Source organism: Notamacropus eugenii, chromosome 1 (assembly GCF_028372415.1).
Source record: "Notamacropus eugenii isolate mMacEug1 chromosome 1, mMacEug1.pri_v2, whole genome shotgun sequence".
Lineage (NCBI taxonomy): Eukaryota > Metazoa > Chordata > Mammalia > Diprotodontia > Macropodidae > Notamacropus > Notamacropus eugenii.
The window spans coordinates 535,240,400-535,259,999 of record NC_092872.1 but is presented as its reverse complement, the minus strand read 5'-3'; the positions used below and the strand labels follow the sequence as shown (position 1 = coordinate 535,259,999).

The window sequence follows — 19,600 nt, the reverse complement described above, 5'->3', positions numbered from 1 at the left end:
AACAACTACTGAAAATTTAATTAAGTATAATTATTACCACCATAATAAGCCCCTTGATGATCAATTATCAATAGAAGCTTGAAAAAGTCTCAAAAGTCTTTAAGGCCATGGAAGATGTGCTATGAAATGTCTAAATTGAAGATGCACTCTGTATAAATAGTGAGGGTCTCCAGATAGTCATATTTACAGATGATATCATATGGGAACACTAAAGAATCAACGAAATCCTTGGCCATTCAAAAGCTTGGCCCGGTAACTGATTCAGGTAATAGCAAGAGGATGACAAATACACACTGCTCAGACCACTACATACAACTGGATGGATAGTAAGTACATCCATACACATATCTTAAGCACCGCAGGTAGACAATGAATAGAAATGAGTTTCAAAATTAAAAAGGGGAATAGGTTAGATCATGTATGTTAAAAGTATAATGTGCTGAAAATGATTCACAGCTACTCCCTGATTGCAAAGCAACTTTTTTTCAACAGTACTATTTAGACAATAACACAAGTATATCTTACAAATCATCTAATCGTAGACCATAAGTACTTTGACAAAAAGGATTTTTTTTTCTTTTGTCATTGAATCAACAATGCCAGCACAGGTCTTATACGTAGCAGGCACTGAAAAAGTGATTATAGAATGGCAAATAATTCAAAGAGCAAGAAAGGATGTTACAACAATTTAGAAACATCATCTGTACAAAAATGGAGTGAAAGACATAAAGATATAGCTAACAAGAAAAGAAGACAAACCAGTCATATCTCAAGAGCACAAATGAACAACTGGGAAGATCATGTGTTTATCACTTTGCACAAAGTAAAAAAAGGTCTAGTCAACTATTTTGGGAATTCTATTTCCTACCAAAGAATCACAAAAAGAAATAAGCAAGGGAAGGATGGGTGATGATATGTACCCATGCCAATTAAGTTTTCAATCCCAAATATGGAGATAATCAGCAGAAAAAACGAATGACAAGATTTTATTTTTCCTTTCAACTCTGAGAGGAGTTAATAACCACTGAGAGAGTAATAAACAAACCAAAAAAAGGAGAAGAAAATAAAAGAGAGCCAATGAAGAGAAATGGAAAGCAAAAAAAAAAAAAGAACAATGGAAAAATAAACAACACTTGGAATTTTTTTTTAATTTTAGAAGGTTTATTTTCACATACCACCAGTAGCAGCTGCAGGTAAAAGTGGCATATTGTCAAGTAAAGCCTTCAACAGAACAGATCCAAATCCTGGTTGACTTGGGTCACATTTGCCATTGCTATCAAAACAAAAATAAAAACATACATTTGAGTAACACTGTGATTGTAGAACACAGGATTCAGAACTCAGGAAGGGGATTTTAAAGAGATTCTCTAATCCAATCTCAAGAAAACTGAAGCCAAGGATGTTAACTGACTTGTCCAAAGCATTCCCAAATAGTCTAAAGATATTTTCAGCCAGTTCTAAATCTATAATTCTATGATACCAATACTAACTCCAAAATGTGTTTAGGTATAGATCTCAAAGATTTAGTTTATGACAAGAGAAAAATTTTATCAGGTTCTAAGGTCATGTTCAACGGTAGTAGTACCTGTCAGGATATCTAGCATTCCAAATACTGTTTCTAACCTTTTAATTTCTTATTCAACCACTCTGATCAAAAGAGATATTCAAAGAGATCAAAGAGATATTCAAAAGGAAGGTATTTTAGTATCCTTTAAGCCCCTTATCTCAGCAAACCAAATAAGTAAATAGGGGTTGAAAGGAAAATGCCTATGGTATTTTCTGCAAATCAAGGGCAATAAAAAAAATTCTATACAACATAGGACACGGCTTCCACACCTAAAGAGACCTATCCTAGAAACCTTAGTCTTTTTTCCAGCTTTACAGAATCACCTCATAATGGACAGAACCACAGGTAAGGTCTGAAAATAAAAGATGAAATAATATCAAGTTTCAATATATACTACTTTTCTCTAGGAGCTTAAAATCCTCATTGGCCTACTAACCTTAGAGGTTAACACACATTCATATAAAATTAACAGTTTTACTGTACCCATAATGTACTTTCAAACTGGCCTTTAAAGAAAATTACATAGATCAAGCAAAAAAAACCCCAAGGAATCAAATTCCAAACACCAGAAGTAACCCCCCCAAAATACCACAAACTTAACATAATTTTCATGTATGACAGAATTAATATGTAGGAAGATTAGAGAAAAAAGAAAAAATGCCTTTCATCTCAACTTTGGAAAGATTTCTGATTATGCTCCTCAAGGTTTACAAATTAATATGACAGGGGCTAGCTCTATGTTTCACTAGAGGACCATAATCAAAACAAGTGGTGTGATTCAGACCCCATGAAATATAACAAAGGGTTATCTGCAAAAAAGAGTCATGGGTCAAGTACTACTTAATATTACTAATAATGACCTCATCTGATGATTTGACAGAAAACATGCTGACTTGTTGAAACATGGGACAAGATTATATATAACAGCAGAAGAGTACTTTGGAAACAAATAAAAAAGTAAAGGTAAACATGATAAAGGAAAACACACTCTGTACCCCAACCTAAGCAAATCTATGGTTCAAATTCCCCCACCTACCCCTCCAATAATGATCATACGCACTACACAACTGAAGGCACTGTACATGGCAAAATTTATACAGTTCTGGGTTCCACAACTTAAGACAGACGTGGAAAAACTTGGAGAGGGTTCAGAGGAAAGCCACGAAGATGGTTAAAGGATTGGAAAACAGGACCTATGAGGAAAGGTTAAAGGAATTGTGGTTATTTAGCCTGTAGAATATAAGGGTGAGGGATGGTCCTAGAAATGTGATTATGTATGTGCAACAGCATGGTGATCAATTGTTTTCTACAGCCACAGAGAAGAGATTAAAAGAAAAAAAATGGTCTAATGCTGATGATGCACAAAAGGAATAAATAAAAAGAACTTCTGAAAGTGAGTTTTTATAAAAAATGAGAATCACCCAGAGTGAGTAGAACCTCCTTCCGTGCAGGCCTTAAAAAATAAAGTGAAACATTTGACTAGGATGCTTAGGTGGTTCTTATCTGAAGGTAGAGGACACATTAGATGCACTTTCAAGGTACATTCCATCAATGTCTATTATTCAGGTATGTAAAATATTTTAAATTGTCATACTTCTTTTTAATAACACTAAACTGTAAATAAAACAACATGTCAAAACTGTGTGTGCATGAACATAGAATACAAACTTATAAGTTAAAAGAATCACTAACCTTATGCACAATGCTAAGAATCGGGCACACTTATGGGCTATGCTTCGTCCAGCCTCAAAGAAGCAAACACGTACAATGTCAGAAAGACATTTACGTGTCTTGGAAAGTAAGCTTTCATTTCCTTCCTTTGAGCTGTAAAATGAAAACAGAAAGTTAGACTCCTGTAAGTCCAACAAACATTTCAATTTTAGTTAAAAAAAAAAAAAAAAGGCAGGCAATTAATGACCTTCCAGGTCCATTTGAATGGACTCCAGCCAACCAGCACAAGGTGTCCAAGACAAGGCTCTGTGCATGTTCTGAAGTTAGACCATCATCTGATTTTCTGCAGAGTGTGTTAAGGAGCTTCTCATGAAACTCTGAAAACTGTAACATGGCACATCGTTGTACCCTACAGAAATGATTAGTGCATTAGTGACCACAATAAAATTCTAAAATGAAATTACCTCTAATATTGCAAATATTAGGATCATAACAGCCAGTACTTAATAATATCCTCATTTCATAGCCTAAAAAACTCAGTTTCAGCAAAGAATTGCCCAAGGTCACACCAGTACCAAGTGTCAGATCTAAAATTCAAACACAGGTACTTTATTTTCACAGTGAGTAATAGTTCATATTAAAAAAGGTACACATTACTAAATACAAATAGGTAAACTACTTTTATAGACACTAATATAATCAATGATTAATTTTTAGAAAGAGACAAACTTATTTTTGCATTAAATTAAAGGAAACTTTAAAAAGAATTTTAAACTAAACTCCTCAAACAAATAGTATTAGAATAAAAGAAGGTTGGCACAAGAAGAAAATAAAGATCATTTCATCCAACTTCCTTTTATAGATGAGGCCCAAAGAAATGAGGGGAGAGCTTAAGGTCACACAATTAGTTACTAGCAGGGCTGAAATTAGAACACAGATGACCTCCCTATTTCAAGTTTTCTGTTTTTCCTATTATAGAATACACTTGCCTCTCTTTAGAAATTGAGGTTTTCTTAAATCTACGAATAGTGACTGAAACTTCTTGCAACAAATCACAACCCCGGAGGTTTTCTGATTTCCTTGAGGAACCACCCGTTTCACTCTTTGTAGTAGATGACTTTTCCTAATCACACAGAAAAACAGTTTCAGAAAAATATGAAAAATAATTGTCACCGATTACACATGGGGGGAGAAATTTTAATGGGTTTACATTTTTAAAATCTATCTAAAATTAAAGCTCTAATCATTCAAATTCCTTATTCTGACTTGAATGACATAAGTATTTAAGGGATAATTGTCACAATAAATGTCTAGGATAAAATAAAAAATAAAAGCAAGGGAGTCAATTATCACAAGCATTTATTAGGCACATTCTATATTATAAATATTCTAAGTAGGGCACATAGAAGAAAGTTAAAATGAGACCCTTATCTCAAAGAACTTATGTTATAATGGAGGAAACAACAACATGTAAATATACATACAATGTATACGAGAAGAATGCGAGATAGGTTGGGAACAAAATACACTAGCAGCTAGGGGGAAATCAAGAAAGGCATTGTGTAAGGGGGAGCATTTAACTGTAGTTTTGAAGGACCCAGGAATCCAAAAGGTGGCTAGGAAAATAAGAGCACATCCCAAATATAGGAGAAAGGTAATAAAAATGCATGATGACCAAAGATGGAATACTGTTTGTGCAAATCAGCAAAAAGGCCAGTATGAAAAAACAGAATGGAAACAGGGTAGGGTTGGGAAAGGGGAAAAGGGGGAAAAGAGAAGGAAATGGATTGAGTCAAGATTCAAATGCCAAACAAGGACATTTATATCTGCTACCAGGGGTAACAAGGGAGCCTCTGTAGTTTACTCAACCAAGGAGTAACCTGACTGGACATAGGCCTTGGGAAAACTACTTTTACATAGTCATTTGAAACCTATATTTATCATTTATATTGTAATCCTATAGAAAGAAGAAAGCATAATTCCCATTTACACAAACTTAAAAATGGACCATAACATATAACAGTAAAAATGAACCAATCATATGAATAGGGACGATATGCTTAATGACAATTCAAATACCTTAAGTTATAGGATTTTATTTTTCAACAGGAACTAACAAAGTTATCCTCCTGAACATGACTACCAAGAGCAAAAATGGAATGGTGCTACCATTATACCTCTAGAAATAACCATTAGTGAGCAGATATGGACAAAAGGGAGGGTGGTATCCACAAGATTTCTCACAGTTATAAAGACATTGCCACTCACATTCAGGGTGAGAAGAGGATCATTTTATTCAGTATGAAGCAACTAAAATTTTGAATGATGCCCTAAACCGGATTATAAGTACAATATAATAAATTCTAATGCAGCATAGAAACTTAGTTTTTTCCTCCTAAAGTGCTAACATGGCTTCATACATTGCAAACTATTGTTATACGGTTGATACCAATGGTATTCTCTATTTGGGGAAAGATATAAAGAGGATTTATAACATTCTCAAAGTCAAAAAAAAAAATTTCAAAATCAGATATCCTAACTCTCAAACAAATATTCTTCTTCTATTTTTTCATTCAAGTTTAATACAACTGAGCTAGCATTAAAATACTCTTTCTTACCTTGCCTGCAGCAACTTTTGCCAGGAGTGAAGCAAGAGAATGTCCCTTATTACTCTGAGGTTTCAGAGATGGGATTCTTACCACAGGGCGAATGCTACCATTACAAATCTCTTCTGTTCCTCTGTCATTCACTGCTTTAACATGAATTAAAAAGGAACGGTATTTTCCTCCTGCCATGCCTAGAAGAAATAAGAAATAAATAAAGACAATAACCTTGAAAGCTGGGATTATGCCATTTTAATTTTGGTATACCTACTACCTCTAGTAATATGTATTTCCCATTCTGGTTATATGCTCCAAGGAAGTAAAATGCCAAAATAAACATCCCCAATATAAACATATATTCAAAGCAAGACTTTTTTATGGTCAAGAATAAGTGGAAACTAGTGGCTGTCCAATTATCATGAAGTGATCTAACCAATATATGTCAATATAATGGAACATTTATTGCACTATACCAAGTGGCAAAGGTAAGAAATTCAAAGCAATACAATAAGATTTATAGAAACTGACACAGAATAAAACAGGGGAACAATGAAAAGAATGGCTTCAAAAACAGACAAATGCTGATCCAGAGGAAATGAAATGTACTTCCCTTTTCTTAACAGTGAGGTAGGGGCATACAGGTGCTGGACATATCAGACACATTTTGACTTTTAATTTTAGTTAACTTATTTTGTTTGTCACAATAGATGACATTATTTGGGAGATGTGGGAAGATATATAAGGAAATAAATGTGACGAAACACAACACACACACACATACACACAGACCCTTTCATAGTTATTCCCAGATTTTAGTCAATTCCAACTGATTTTTGTATTTAATGCTCCATGGTATAATTTCAGGTACCTAATTGCTACTTCTTCATTCCCAATATTTGGAGATCGTAAGTCTTTTCTTTCATTTTGTTTCTTCAAATGAATTTTGCTATTGTGTCTATACTCATATGCCATCAATACTTTGGCATACCAGTAAATCTAAAAACTACTTTGGGCAGTATAATACTTTTTATTATACTGGCACAAGTTTACATCATGAAGATATTTTAAATGGAACTTCCCTTTAGGTTATTCCCTCCTAGATTTTGTTACAGCTACATAAGCCTGCAGTTATTCTTCTGAATTTATTATAAATTTTGCAATTTTACGGGAACAATCTGAAAAAATGCCCAAGCAATCAGTAAACAAATTAACATAATTTTGCCAGAAAATCAGGAGTTTCGAATCTTCTTTTCCTATGCACTTGATTTCTCTCTCAATTATTTTAACTGTAAGTAGTTTTCAGACTATATCCAATGGTGGCAGGAAAAGCTGAAAAGCAGTCCTGCAGAAATTAAATTTAGGGGAATGTGACATACCATAAATAACTGAGGCAGCTAGGTGGCACAATGGAGAAAGCACTTTCAAGGTGTACAACTGTGGGCAGGTCACTTAACCCATCTGCCTTATTTCTTCAATTGTAAAATAGGGATACTAATAGTCCCAAGCTCACAGTGTTATGAACATCAAAGGAAATATTTATGAAGTGTTTAGCATAGCACCTGTCACCTGTCACCTGTTTACTAAATGCTATAGGTATGTGACCTAGAAATGAAAGGCTGCACCATACACAAATTAGAGGAACACAAAAGGAGACATCTTTCACAACTACTGATTGCAGAGTCAAAGATTTCTTGGCCAAACTAAACAAAATGGATCTGAGGAGATAAAATGGGCATCATTTAAAATTTAAAAGTTTATATGCCAACAAAATCAATACAAAATTAGAAAAGAAACAGCTACTCAGGGGGAAAAAAAATCTTTGCAGCAAATCTTCCTGATAAAGGTCTGATAATTAAGAGGTTAGACAAGACAATTGAAGGAATTATTTAAGAACAAGAATCATTCTCCAAACTGATAAAGATTACAAACAGATAATTTTCTATTTTCTTTAAATTTTAAGTTTTCCTGGCATATAAAGGTAGATAGGGTGCTGATATAAATCTTATTTGTTCATTTTGTTATGATTTCAACTTATTCATTTATATTATTAATATAATTTTCATCCTTTATAAAAAAATAATCAAGTTTAACTAACTAGGGCATATCAATTTTGTTAGCCTTTTCAAAGAACTGGTTTTTTTCTATACAGCCTTTTTTTGATTGATCTATTTTTCCTCTAATTGTCAAGATTGCTTCCTTATTTAATTTTAATTTTGTTGTGTCTATTGAACCCCCACCAAAGAAATGAGCTACTTCAGAAACAGTGAAGAACAAATTAATGCAATAATCTAGTGCTTGAAAAACCCAAGAACACAAATTAGTTAGGAAAGAACTTGTTATTTATTATGATTTGCTGATAAACAGTAAAAGTTTGGCAGAAATTAGGATGTGACTAATTCTTTATACCATATACCACAGTAAGGTCAAAATCGTTATGTGACAACATAAAAAAATTAGAAGAGAACAGATCAGCTACCTGATCAGAAGATGACAAAATATAGGAATAGTAAATGTTGGAGGGGTTGTAGAAAGACAGGCGCACCAAATTTGTGGAGCTGTGAATTGGTCCTACTATTGGGGGTGGAAAGGAGAAGAGGAGAGAATAGTAGGAGAAACAAGATTAATTTTTAAATGCTTATTTAACTGAAAAAAGTAGAAATAAACTAAAAAAATAATAACTGGTCCAACTGTTTTGGAAAAAATTTTGGAATTAGGCTAAGAAAATGAGTAAAATGTTCATATGTTTTGACTGACAAATCTTACTGTGAGATATATATACCCCAACACGTTCAAAGATCAAAAGAAGGTTCAGTTTAAGGCAAAATACGTATATAGTAACAGTTTCTATAGGAGAAAATGATCCAGACTACCAAACATATATTTGATAGTCATACTAGTACCCAACATTCAAAATATTCAGAACTCTACCTATAAAACTGTTCCTCTACCCAGCTTTAACATCTCTATTCATGGCATCATTATTCTACTTAGACAGAACTGAAATTAAGGTCACTTTCTAAGGTCATTTTAAATTTGAATTTAAGGATATTTAGTCGATTCTACCTTTTCAAAGACTTTGTTTGGCATGTATATCTAAAGCTCTTCAAAACTCTGATTTGTGGGGGCAGCTAGGTGGTGCAGTGAGAGCACCTGCCCTGGAGTCAGGAGGACCTAAGTTCAAATCCAGCCTCAGATGTGACACAAACTAGCTGTATGACCTTGGGCAAGTCACTTAACTCCAAATGCCTTGTCATCTGCCCCCTCCAAAAAAATAAAACCCAAAACTCTGATTTGCTGATATCAAGACTGGCATACATCCCCCATTTCAGATTCCCATTCATACTGAAACTATCCTAGTACACTCTCTATTACCTTTAAGCTACACTTTTTGAATTTCAACTTTCATTCCACCCCATAAACAACAGGCATGTAAATCTTCTTAATTAAAAAAGTTCTGCACACGCAAGTTTAACATTCAACTAAATTTTAAAAAGCTATCTACTTCCTATTAGACAAATTTCCAAATTCTTCATTGTCATTTAAATCCAATCCATAAGGTTTCAGACTCTATTTCCAATTATATCTCATAACCTCTTCCTTCACATGATCTGCTCATTCAGTCCCACCAATGACCACATCACAAACTCATTCTTTTGTTGTTTCACTATATACTTTTACTCAACCCTTTTCCAATGCCTACAATCAACTTCATTCTCATCTCTACTTGTTGATATCCCACCCAACCACGAATTCAGGTACTATTCACTCATGAGCCCATATCCACCCAATACAACAAGAACAACACTTCCTTCTAAATTCCCAAAACTTTCCTCTATACTTTTCACAATGCATTTTGTATTACGTTTTTTTTCAGTATGATTTTTCTTCTGGTAAAGTTCAAGTACCTTAAAAACAAGAATAATTTCTGTTTATACTTACCTTAGTAGAAGGAACATAGTCTTACGTAGTAAATCAAATTACAATACACGCTAAGAAAGATATTATACTGTAATTGTTTCCAAAAGAAACAGTATTAAAAATGAACCTGAACTAGATGACATGCTTTTAGTTCCATAAATGTCTATACCCTTGCAAGTACAAGGAATACAATTAAAAGCTGTTTCATAAAATTAAAAACAAGAACTCTTGCAAAGCAGTAGGTATATCTTTAGATGTGGAAAATAAATTAATTTACCTTTAACAAGCTTAGGACTTGTTAATGTCAGCATCCCAGCATGTCCTGACAAATCAAGGCCACTAGCCAGCCACACAGGCCCACATAAAATATCTTCTTTATGATCTTCTAAAAAAGGACATAATCTAAAACCTTAAATGAAAAGATTATTTTTCTTTTAAACATTGATGGAAATAACAAGTTATTGAATAAAATGTAGCAATAGTAATGTTTTACTTATAACATTTCTACTTTAAAAAGTACAACATAAAACATTATCAAAAATGACTGGGCATTGCAATGGGTGAAAAATCACTGATCAGGTGATAAAAACAGACTGTGCAACTACTTTCCACTGAAAAGTCAATTTCTATTTCAACTTAAATTTGGAAAGAATCCTACAATACAACAATGTTAAATCTAGCAACTCTCTACTAAGATAAGACAGAAATTAAAGCTTGTCACTGAATAAATATACTTAGCTCTTAAATTTATTTTAAAAATTGAAAGATGAACAGATGAGAAGTATCATTCTTTGAAAATGCTTGAAACATGCTATAATTTTGATCTTAACTTTACTTTTGTGCACAAGAACTGTCTAATTTAACTTACACTGTGATTCTTCTACATCCATGTGGTGCATTTCTTCATTGAGTTCCACCAGAGAAGGCTTCCCATTTTGCTCCACTTCAATATTAAGAGCTGGAGATAAAGGAAAGGTGATCTGCCTATCTACTGCTGTTTCTAGAGGACAGAAATATGAGCAGACTTAATTTTTAACCAAAATGCCTTTAATTCTAATACTTTCTGTTCAATGTGAATTGTCGATACTTCTGCATTTGTATAATTTGGGAAACATTTGGTTTCACATAGCATAAAAAACAAACTGGTAATTTTATAGGGAATAACTTAGACCTAAATATGTTATCCAACTCAGATCACACTAACTAAAAAATATCTTTAAACAAACTTGATTTGTAAGCTCTGTTTATCATCATATAACAAACATTATGTGTCCATCAAACCTTCTGCACATGGGAAACCTCCCACAGGATGATTTTTCTATCCCCTAACACTCAGCAAAAACCTTTGGTTCATTCTTTACTAAGAAAATGGAAGTCACTGGTAATGAGCTCCTATTTCCCTACAATTCAAAACCAATTGATATTATCCCCTATACTTTCCATCTCTAATTCAAATCTGATGAAGAACCTTTCTTCTCACTAACGTTATGCCCTCTGCATGAATCCATCACGCTTCCAGTCTCCTCCAGCAGATTTTCCCAAAAATCTTTACTGCCAAATGACACCCCAAATATCAGTCTCTCTCTACCTATTGTCTCTATCCCTGATGCCTATAAATATATCCAGGCCTTCATCATCTTTAAACAGTCTTCACTTCACCAAACAAGTCACATCCTCAAGCTATCAGATTCTCCTTGCTTTTGATGTCAAACTCAAAAAACAAACAAACAAAAAACAAGTCTACCTTGCAATTTCCTTGTCATCTAAACTTAATCACTTCTACAGCTCTGACATCAGGTTTCTGTCTTCGTGACTTTAGTGCAGATATTCTCTTCCAAGTTACCAATAAAAACTCACTGAAATTTACTGGGCAGTTGAGTGAAATGATCAGACCTATGCTTTAGGGATATCAGTTGATGAACTGGAGAGAGACTGGAGGCAGGGGGACAAAATGAGAAAGCTATTGTAGTATTAAGTGCCTAATATATGCCAGGCAGCATGTTAGGACCTGGAGATACAAAAAAAGGCCAAAAAAACCATGCTCCCTACTCTCAGAAAGCTCATACTATAATGGGGGAGACAACATGCAAATCTAATATATACAAACGAATAAATATGTACAGATAAAAATGCACAATAAATATGTTCAAACAATAAACTGGAGAAAATCTTGGAGAGTAGGCATTAAGATAAAAAAGTGCTGGGAAATGCTTCTTCTAACAGAAAGCAAATTTGATGGCCTTCCCTCAGTCTACTTCGTTCTTGACCTCTCTGCAACAAATGACGTTGTTGTGATTATCTCCTCCTTCCTTCCTTCATCTCCCTCCTCACTTCTCCATCTACCTAACACTTACTTCTCTAACGTAACATTATCTATATCATGTCCTCTTAATTCAGGTACTGTACCTAAAAGCTTTGTCCTGGACACTTTTCTGTTTTCTCTATATCATGATTAGCTTATGGTTTCTTCATTCTTGTAATGATGACTCTCAGAGATATCTATCCATCCCTAGCCTCACTTTTGAGCTCCAGTAGTGTATCATTACCTGCCTATCAGGCAGTTTGAAAAAGATGTCCCATAGACCCTCAAACTCAACAGATACAAAAGAGAACTTACCTCTGTCCCAAAAAGCTTATCATTCTTCTACACTTTCCAATTTTTTTAATGGTACCCACTTCCCTTGAGTTATATATATTCACAATATGAGTCATCCTAACTCTTCATTTTTCCTTACCCCATATATATGAGCCATTAGCAAGACCTGTGAATCTTCCTCTGTGTCCCTCACATCTCCCCATTCCCACTGCTCATATCAAACAGGCACCATCATATTTCAGGACCTCATTATTTCTTCCCTGGACTAACACAATAGCTTCCAAATTGGTCTCATTGAGTCCAAACCCCTATTTAGTCAAAGTTCAGTGGTCCCCTCTTGGCCCTAGGATAAAATATAGATTCCTCCAAGTGCCATTTGAAGGGCTTCACAAACTGCTTCCAACTTACAGGTTACTCCACTTTATATAATCTAAAATAGAGTCACAAGTGCCTTTTTGTTCTTCATAAGTGACATTATATTTCCTTTTCCATACCTTTGCAGAAGCTGCCTGCATGTCTGGAACACAATCCCTCTCACTTCTGCCACTTAAAATACTTAAGAATCTTTCAAAGTTCAGACTAAATATCACCTTCTAAAGGAAATCTTGCTCTATCAACTCAAATAGTAATATCTTCCCCCAACCCCAAATCAACTTATATTTATAGTGCATCTATGTTAATTTCAAGTACAGAATATAATCTCTTGAGGGCAAGGACTGTTTCATTATTCACTTTGTATCCGCTTATGCACAGCACAGTACTTGGCACACAGTAAGACTTGATAATATCTTGATTAATTGATGAATTGTTTGGTTTAATCTAGTATTTTCAAGGAAGTAACTAATGATACTAGGCAGGTCATCCATGCACAGGAAAATTTCTATTTACAAAAATGCAAAGTAAGATGGATTAAGCAATATCTCCAGGTTTTACACAAATTTATTCCTGAATCTCATACCACACCCCTTTGAGGAGTTAGTACTCTCAAAAATTACTTTCCTTTTAAATACTATTCATACATTTGAATTTATTCACTTTCATATTAATAAAGGATTTTTATAAGTCCTTACTGTCTTCCAACAGAATGTGAGCTCAATGCTAGCAGAGACCATTTTGTTCTTTATTTTTATGAAGAGTTATTATTCTTACAACATTCTTAATATTGTACTTTTGCTTGGAATACATACACTCAATAAGTATGAGCTTCTTAATTCGTTGGAATAGTATCTTAATAATTCCATTAAGAAAAAACACATTGATATAAAAAAATGAAGTCACTGATCAAGTGATTCAATTTATATAGTAACAATAAAATCTGTTTGGAAAGAGATCCAGTGCTACTTTCAAAATTACATTTTCAAAACTATCAACATAAGGTGTTTTTTTCAATAATATTAATAACTAAAATTGAAAACAATTTTAAGTTTTTCAAAGTACTTTCCTCATAACAATTTTAGGAAGTATATAACACAACTGATAAACCCATTTGATATATGAGGAAATTATAAGGACCAGACAGACTGACTCACTCGTGATCACAATCACAGTGCTAGTGTCAGAAGCCAGTCAAACCCATCTCTTGCTGACTCCAAGTTCAGTATTCTATCCACTATGCTAAAAAGAAGTAGAATTTATATAATGTCTTAAGTTTTAAAAAGCACTTTCCTTACAACCATTGAGAAAGGAAGTATAGCTGTTATCCCCATTTTATAGAAAAGCAAAGTAAGACTCAGAGAGGTTAACTACTCTAAAATTTGGAATTTAAAAGGCTAAATTTCTAGTAATGACATTTATGTATGTATGAAATGTATTGTCAATAAAACTAAAATGCTAAACAATAAGTTTTAGAAAAAGACCTAGGGAGAGAAGATGGCAGAGGGAATCAAACACTAATCAAGAATAAAAAAAATTCCTTTTCAGTATTCACCCCATGCCCTCCCAAAAAATTACGATATTAAATTTCATTTAAACTATAAATTTTATTCCTTTCTTACCACTGACTTTTCCTAATCCTGGTGCTTTGTTTTTCAGTAAAGTCACTTGTATCTGTGGTATGTTGGTGATATTTGAATTCAAAACAAATTTAAAATCCACATGTCCAACCATACAAGCTTTAGGCAAGACCAGTTCAAACACATGTTCATCCCAGCTGTTGCTGTAAAATAATCAAAAAAGTATAAATACACACTACAACATCTAAAATTTAATCCAGCCATCTCAATATCATGTCGATACTTTTCTTAAAATTTCCTATAAGTGTATCATAAAATTTACTTAGGTAGTGGTGAACTAGTAGAAGTAGTAGATGATACCGATGGACTTAAACTTTAAAAAGTGATCTATCCCAAAAGAAGAAAAAAATACATATGTACATAAATATTCAAAACAATTCTTTTAGTAGTAGTAGTAGTACTAGTAATAGTAGCCATACAAGTATAAGTAGTTAAAGAAAGGAAAACTAAGAAGCTGCTCAACTCAGAATATGAATGAAATGGAACACCCACTGTTGTATAAGAAATGATGAAAGAGACAATTTCAGAGATTCCTGGGAAGTCTGAACTGATACTCAATGAAATGAGCAAAACCATGGGAACAACTCACATACACAATGCCAGCATTAAAAAAGAAAAACAAATCTGAAAGACTTAAGAAGTCTTATAATAATAAGCACCTGCAGTCCCACAGTACCAATGACAAAACATGCTATCTATCAACTTCCGAACAGAGAAATAAAGATACAAGATGCAGAATGGAATATGCATTTTTCAAAATGAAAAATGGGGAATTTTGTTTTGCTTTATATGTATGTTCTTCCTTTGTTTTCTTTCTAACATAGATACTTAGGGCTGGGGGGTTGGAGGTGATGCAAAGTATGAGTAAGAATAGGGTTAAAAAAATTAAGAGAACAGAATAAACATCAAAACGAATTACAGACAAGGCAGCTTTGAAAATTTCATGTTGGATTTATAAACTTAGAAAGAAAAACAATTTCTATATAATAGATTCAATTCCATATACAATCTCCCTGTTTTACAAAAGCCACAAAAAAGCTTATTTTGTTTTTTTTTTTTAGTTTCAGAATTTTTTTTTAAATTGTGGGAAAAAGTAATCTAACCTCAAAAGATTCATACATGTTAGAATTAGACCAATCTTCACAATCTAAGGTTGAGCGAACACTAACTGCCATGTCATGCTATAAGGCGAATCCTAAGAATATACTAGTGTTCAAAATTTGATGACACTACTGAATATTCAAAATAAAGAACTAAAGAGGAAAATGAAGAGTAATATACAAAATAATAGCTTATCTACACAGTGCTTTAAGTTTTACAAAATCCTTTGATTGAAACAACCCTACAGGACCAGCAGTCCAAAAAAGCATTATTCACACCTTCCAAATAATAAAAAAATAAGGGGCTTAAAATCACACAGCTATTAAGTGTTCAAATAAGAATCTGAAAACAGGTCATCTAACTCCAAAGCCACACAAAAGTGGCACTGGCAAAAACCCGAATATTTTATATAACAAATATAACAATAGTCTAAAAATACTTCACCTATCAGTTTGCAGTTTCCAAGTCCGAGTGTGCTGAGCTGCATCTCCATGGTGCTGCTGATGCAAATGCTGAGGATGCCGTCGTTGCTGCTGTTCCTGCTGAACTTCCACCCAGCAGGGAGGAACAGTGGCTGAAAACCTTGGGGTTAAGGTCTCAAAGCGGGTTAGTTCCACTAACGATGTCATAGTTTCAAGAGTAAATGGCTGGTCCACCAAAAGATCAACTCCTTAATATAGGTTGATAAGGAATAGAAAAAGGAGAAGACAACAAAAAAAGCTTTATTTAATACATATTCTTGTCTATACAATCACAACACTTGTCAATTTATCAAGACAAGTGGATGAAAATGTGTTTAGACAATTAGTCAATATGCCTTTGCTAAGTATGTTTCATAAGCTTAATAATACTGGTTTAGAGACAAAGAAGGATAAAACCAGAAAAGGCCATCCTCTACTCTCAAGGAGCTTGTATTCTATTGACAAGAATGGAATAGGCACTGATAAGACAATGGTTTTACAAAGACAACAATCACATTTAGAGACTTCAATACACTACTGGTGGAGTTGTGAAATGATTCAATTGCTATGTAGAGCAATTTGGAACTATGCCCAAAGGGCTATAAAACCACACATACCCTTTGACTTAGCAATACCACTACTAGGTCTATATCCCAAAACAGATAAAAGAAAAAAAAACAAAAAGGAAAAGGACCTATGTGTACAAAAATATTTATAGCAGCTCTTTTCTGGGGGTAAAGAATGAGAAGTTAAAGAGATGTTCATCAATTAGGAAGTGGCTGAACAAGTTGTGGTATGTGATTATGACAGAAAGTTATTGTACCCTCAGAAATGGTGAGCAGGATGCTCTCAGAAAAATCTAGAAAAACCTGCACAGACTTATGCAAAGTAAAATGAACTGGGTACAAAGTAACAGAAACATTATAAGATACTTAGCTATTCTCAGCAATACAAAGATCTAAGAAAACTCTGTAGGACTTATAATGAAAAATGCTCTCCATCCCCAGGGAAAGAATAAATAGTGTCTGAATACTGACTGAAGCATACTTTTTTTAACTTCATTTTTATTGAGGGGTTTTGTTCACAACATGACTATTATGGATATGTTTTACATGACTACACATGTATAACCTACACTGAATTGCTTGTCTTTTCAATGAGGGGGAGTGGAGAAATGAGGAAGGAAGAGAACATGTAACTCAAAGTTTTAAAAACATTGTTAAAAATCGTTTTTACATGTAACTGGGAAAGAATAAAACACTGAATAAAAGCTTTTTAAAAAATTCAAATTTACTATCTATGCTGATTTAGCATCTAATACCTAGGATTTTAGTTTATTTTATACACCCTATTTATCTTCCCCAAATTGACTATAAGTATTTGAAAGCAAGAATTAAGTGCCCAGAACAATTCAATAAACATTTTTTTCACTGACTTGTTCTTGATTCCCTACTTCTGCCCTTAGTTTCATACCCTCTCCTTTCCTTGAGAAGCCTGCATCTTTTTTCTTTCCTACTAGCTCCCTTCCCTGCTAACCACAAACACGTCCTGGTTTTGCCCAACTTAAAAAAAAAAAAATTTAACTTTCATGTGATCACAGCTGCTATCCTCTCACGCTATTATCATTATCTCTTCTCCATTTCATGGCTAAATTCTTAGAAGATACCTGTACTTCTTTTATCTAATTCTTCACCTTTTATTCATTTCGCTACTCCTTGCAACCTACTCCCATCACAGTATACATATATTGCTTTCTTCAGAATTACCAATGTCCTACTGATTGCTAAATCAAATAGACAATGGCCTTATCTTATTCCTTATCTTTTTTGCCCCCTCCACAGCTTTTGACCATAGAAAAATGTAATTTCTTTGAATTCAGTTGTAGTTTTTCTTCTTTTTCTTTTACCTCTAGCACTGAGAGGCACAAAATCACAGAACTTTGGGCATAGTTCCAAATTGCTCTACATAGCAATTGAATCATTTCACAACTCCACCAGTAGTAAGGACATCTAATACAAGTCATACACAAAACGAATTTCTACTATAACACACCTAAACAAGTCGGCATCTAGTTTGAACATCTCAAAAGCAGACAAACCCCACACCTCACACAGGTTTATTATCAGTTTATTATCAGGAATTTTTTCCTGATTCCAAGCCTAAATTGTCTTGTTATTTTTATCTATTGCTCCTACTTCTGTCCTTCAGGGTCAAAGAATAAATCTTACCCCTCCTTGATGAAATGAATTGACACCAAGTACAGGCATATGGTAAGTTCTAGAAATTTGTACCTATAGAAATAATGAAGTTATCCTATGAAGACATACCTTTGCATAAGTAGAGAAGCTCTGCAGTTTCCTCATTTTAACCCTAGTTGTGCCAGCTCAATTATGAACATTATTTCATATTCACTGTCAAGCTAAATAGTACTACTCTCTTTTAAACCTTCCCCATGACAATGAAATAGCATGGATTTTAAAAGACTTGCTTATTATCTTCAAAGGATAAATACAGAATATAACTGCTATCAAGTGCAAATGAAGAGGGAGAAAACTCTCACAAATAGCAGCTAAATCAGATGTCACAGAATGTAGCAACACAGGAAAAGTTCAGTGTAAAGGATCAAAACTTCACAAAATATCAAAGAGCTCAGCATAAAAATCTATGGTTCTAGATATCCAAATATAAATATATAAAATAGTTCTAATAATGTAAAATAGAGATTGTGACAAGGCAACAGATGTGGGCATGGTAGGACAGGACTCATGAGAGAACCATGGCTATAGAAAGTAAGATATACCTTATTCAAAAATAGGATAGATAAAACAGCAGAAGAAGTCAAATTTTACAACAGGAAGATATATTCTCATGAGGAAATCCATAAGGTAGAATGCAGGGCAAGCATGGTAGAGAACACATGAAAATAGAACAAAGCAATGAGAAATGGAAAAAAAAAAACCATTTGACTATAAAGTCAAAGCAATGAGATGAAAATATGATACGGTAGATAATTGTAGAATTATAAATAATAAAATTATAGATAGCATGCTAGCTATCTGTTGGAGCACTATATGAATTTTGTGAATGCTTTCTCTTTCTGCCAAAAGAAGCTGCTCGTTCCCCCTCAGGTTCCCTTCCTTTCTCCTTCAGTACCTTAATAATTTCTTGGTTATATACAGGTCCAGAAGAGCATTTCCTCTCTGCTCTCTTCCCATTTTAAAGAATCCAAGAAATCTTTAGATTTCTTGACATTGAGGGTTAGGGTTCACACAATGTCAAGAAGAAAGGACAGGACCCTGAGGGAATAAGCAACTTCTCCATCTTATAGTCATGTGAGAGTAAAAAAGGCTAGGTTTCATCTGCCCTACACTCTAGATTTTGAGATGCTGGATTTTCAGGGTTCAGAAAAGGGGTAAGATACCATTAAAATTATTTAATGAATATGAAGCTAAGAAGAATACAAAGATATAAAGATGAAATTTTTTCATTCTAATAAGAAAAAAAAAAGTCATCCATCTAAAGAGACAAGTAATGAACTTTCTAAATTATATTTTCAAAACTTGTATAAAAGATGAAATTCAAAATTATCTGAGGTTGGAGAAGAATTCTAAGAACCAAAAAATGGGCTTATTTTGGCTATATTGGGGCAAAAGAAACATCAAAAAATAAAG

At 33.7% G+C, this 19,600-nt stretch overlaps 1 protein-coding gene across 8 annotated transcripts in view; it reads right to left on the bottom strand.

Moving 5' to 3' along the window:
* Positions 1–19,600, bottom strand: part of BIRC6 (baculoviral IAP repeat containing 6) — a 302,402-nt gene that overhangs the window by 195,158 nt on the left and 87,644 nt on the right. For 6 of the 8 annotated variants that reach the window (XR_011972445.1, XR_011972446.1, XM_072634130.1 and 3 more), the window contains exons 12-20: positions 15,913–16,138; positions 14,350–14,510; positions 10,628–10,759; positions 10,037–10,168; positions 5,857–6,035; positions 4,228–4,361; positions 3,486–3,647; positions 3,260–3,391; positions 1,176–1,273 (exon numbers count right to left, since the gene is read on the bottom strand). Coding sequence is in view for 6 of the 8 variants with exons in the window: in XM_072634130.1 (XP_072490231.1) it covers positions 1,176–1,273; positions 3,260–3,391; positions 3,486–3,647; positions 4,228–4,361; positions 5,857–6,035; positions 10,037–10,168; positions 10,628–10,759; positions 14,350–14,510; positions 15,913–16,138 (1,356 nt within the window). In the remaining 2 variants the exon portion in view is untranslated. The remainder of the gene's footprint in view (positions 1–1,175; positions 1,274–3,259; positions 3,392–3,485; positions 3,648–4,227; positions 4,362–5,856; positions 6,036–10,036; positions 10,169–10,627; positions 10,760–14,349; positions 14,511–15,912; positions 16,139–19,600) is intronic. The other 2 variants (XM_072634132.1, XM_072634133.1) reach the window with 1 other exon arrangement.